We start from the raw sequence: 3562 nt of genomic DNA, 5'->3' as shown, positions 1-3562 counted from the left end.
GACCACAACCCCCATTCCCCGTCCCCCTGCGCCACTGAGGGGGAGCAGGTAGAGAAATCGGGAGTGAGTTGAGCCTGGGAAGAAGGGAGGGGTGGGGGGAAGGTGTTTTAAGATTTAGTTTTTATCTCTCATTACCCTACTCTGATTTGATTGGTAATAAATTAAACTAATTTCCCCCAAGTCGAGTCTGTTTTGCCCGTGATGATAATTGGTGAATGATCTCTCCCTGTCCTTATCTCGACCCACGAGCCTTTCGTTATGTTTTCTCTCCCCCGTCCAGTTGAGGAGGGGGAGTGATAGAGCGGCTTGGTGGGCACCTGGCATCCAGCCAGGGTCAACCCACCACAAGGTGCTAAATACCAGCAGTTGTCAATGACTTTGTGGGATTAGGAGGCATTCAGAAGGCAGCAACCAACCAAGCTGCAATTTGAGCCACCTCTAATGTCGAGGCCTATCACCACCGATTTGCACCGGCACTCAGAAGCTCAGCGCATGACAAAACTCACCAATTCCTCAACAGGAGGGCTCCCGGATTTATAAACAGCATACTGCCACCTTGATACATCTGCTAGGGCTCAAGTTTCATGAAGCAGAGACTGACTTAAGTCCTTCAAAAATGCTGGTACTTTTGTATACAAGAGTTGGCACTTTGGTGTCCAGCATTTTTTGCAATTGTAAGTCTTTCTTCATTCTCTAAAAGGCTGACCTTTACACTACATGTGTCAAGGATGAGTACATGCATAGAGCTGGTCAGGCAATGTTAACAAGGCTGCAGTCCAATCGCTAGGTAAATAAGGAGGGCTGAAGGCCACCAGAAACAAGCTGAAATGTCACATGGTAGCAGTAAGTATAAGCAGCTTTTGGGTGACTGGTGACAATAAATTTAGTGCCTAATTTCTTCCTGTTATTGAAAGTCAACTCAGAGGTAAGGCGTATTTTTTCTTCTGGTCTTCTTACAAAAGCGAGCACATCAAACAGGTGAGACAGTGCTGCCAAAATAACTTCTGGGCTGAGACCTCTACAGGAGAGTGAAGTGCAAGTTAAGGCTGTCAGGTAAGCCCTGTCACAATCTTCAACATGAAACAGAGACAAAATCGCAGCAGGTACCCCCAAAGCAATACACCTCCATAGATACCTGAAGAGTTACCTGCTTTACATATTCTTAAGAAAAACATCCCTAATTCTTCATTGCATCCTTGCCGATTTCTAAGTAACAAGAACAATCACAATGGGAATGTTTTGGAAAGGGGAAGACTTGATTCTCATTCTACAACACCTGTTCATCATTCTCACAACCCCAATTCATTTAGCCTGAATCACCATTATAGTCCTGCCTGCTGAAATCACCCACTGTAACTCTGATCCTGTAACCACTTTGGTGACAGCAGCATCCCTCTGAAGAGGACACCGAACAGATGCAGTCAAACACATATACTAAGCAGACAAACTTCATATCCTTTCACTGTACCAGCCAGGGTCAACGTCATTTCTCCAAGGATGAAGTTAAAGGATAAGGGGACAAGGTTTCCAGTGACATACATGGGAGTAGGACCTGTCCTTAAATCCAGAGACTGCATGACTCCAACACAGTTTGGAGCAACCTAAGCTACTCCAAGAATCTCTAACAGTTTGCAAAGATTACAATATATTTTAGGCCATTTGTAAGAAATTTGTAAGAAATACTTCATGAACTTCCTAGGAAACCTCATTTCATGTATAAAACACGTTATTATCTCTGAGTCTACAGCACTCCAAAAAAGTAATACATAATTTACTGACATAGAGCAATTTCAATTGGAAAAAGAAATAGTTCGTCATTTTTAAAGACCTTATAAGCGTTTCCTGGGGCAAAAACAAATACAAATCCATCAGTGGGTAATGCCTTCTCAATATGTGTGCAACTTATACAGCTGTTAATATTGATTTGTAGGAAAGGTTTAAGAGGTTGATATGCTATGGAAAGAGAACTGCAGCAAATATTGCACTAAGTTTCCAAAATGATTTATCACCTGCTGAAGCAACTCAGTTGCTTTGACCAGAAAGCACCATGAGATCTAAGTCAGTTTAACTCATTTGGTTTTACTGCCAGAATCGAGCATCATGGGTGTCTACAGGGATTGCAATAATTACCGCTTTCCAGCCAAAAGCTCAGATTCAGCGCATTGCTGATATTAGTTCCTACTGTATTTCCAACAATCGGTATGCTTAGCTTGCTGAATGAGGCTGCTGGTCATTAGCTGCATGGCACCGATTGCCACCGATTCTTTACGATACTACAGGACTTCAACCTAGATCAGTAAAAATGAATACTGTAACAGCAGTCATATGAGCCTGATTTTGAACCTGGCTACAACTAGTGGCACTTACATGAGCACCACCTGCGAAAGCAATAAGGAAAGGCACCAGAGAGCAGGAAAGGGGACCTGGCTCTTGTACACCCACCTTTGTATGGTGTGGTCAGACATGTCTGCCTTGGCACAGTACATGAGCTGGAGCTACCTCTTCTGAGCAACTCCCCCCAGTCGGTTTCCTATTGCTCATAGTATCCACATGTACGCTCTAAAATTTCTTTATAAAAACACTATTACAGTGCAATACAATAATTTTGCAATTAGCTGGTAGCATTAACGTAAGAGTCGCCGCATCTTACGTACGCACCCTACTGCTCTGCCCCTAAGCCTTACCTGTGGGTAATCTAACGCACATTCAGCAATCCTCATTAATTCACAAACACTCTCCTCCCCTCCAGGCCTATTCCCTTGTTTCCAAACTACAGTCCCAGCCCATCTCACTGAAATTCCCTCACAGACGCCTGGCAGCAGAGCTCCTCCTCTCCTCACTGCCCTTCTCTCACCGGTCTTCCTTGACACTCACTTGATCCTCACAAAAACTCATCAGTGCCCACCCAGCACCCTCACTCTTCCCAACCCACCCATAACACCCTCCTAGTTTGGGCCGCCCTGATGCCGCGCTCGCTGCCTACGCTGCTGAGGGAGGAAGGAACGTCTCCCGATCTGCTGGCGGCCATCTGCTGCCTCCTCCCTCGCAGGGAGGCTGCCGGCGCCCCGGGGCACCCGGCGCCTCTCTTGCCCTCTCCGCCGCAGCACCTGTGTCACACCTGCAGCTTTGAAGTGAAATAAATGACAAGTAGCTGCTGTCACAGCGGTACGTGCACACACGCAAGCACATGCAGGCAGTCCACCTCCCTGCTTTGAGTTTCCCCCAAACTGCCTCTCCCTCTGTCAGAGACACCATGAAAACCCCTCATCCTCAGGGATGCAGTGGAGCACCAGTGGACACCTGGCCACCTTCCCCTTCATTTGTTACCTGTTGATCGTTTCTTGGGGGACTTGAGGCTCCTCATCCGGCCCGGCGACGACATCCCGCTTTCGCTCATTGAGTCGTGTGCCGAGGAGGCGCTGCCGGTGGCCTCGCTGTCCCGAATCATGCTCTCGTAGCCACTGCTGCCCCCGCTGTGGTAAAACAGAGCCGTCCTCCCCATGGCCGGCGGCAGCTCCCCACTTAGGACGCTGCTGTTGTCACTGCCATGTCTGCTGGTGGA

General features: G+C 47.3%; 1 protein-coding gene across 1 annotated transcript in view; it reads right to left on the bottom strand.

The window, feature by feature from the left end:
- The window catches only part of KIF26A (kinesin family member 26A), a 66453-nt gene that overhangs the window by 3689 nt on the left and 59202 nt on the right, over positions 1-3562 (bottom strand). Inside the window, 1 exon segment of the mRNA XM_019472475.1 lies at positions 3328-3551. Within this exon segment, the coding sequence (XP_019328020.1) occupies positions 3328-3551 (224 nt within the window).

The sequence above is a fragment of the Aptenodytes forsteri genome, unplaced genomic scaffold (assembly GCF_000699145.1).
Source record: "Aptenodytes forsteri isolate BGI_AS27 unplaced genomic scaffold, ASM69914v1 Scaffold193, whole genome shotgun sequence".
Lineage (NCBI taxonomy): Eukaryota > Metazoa > Chordata > Aves > Sphenisciformes > Spheniscidae > Aptenodytes > Aptenodytes forsteri.
Note: the sequence above shows the minus strand (reverse complement) of the source record. Positions and strands in the feature narration are given on the sequence as shown.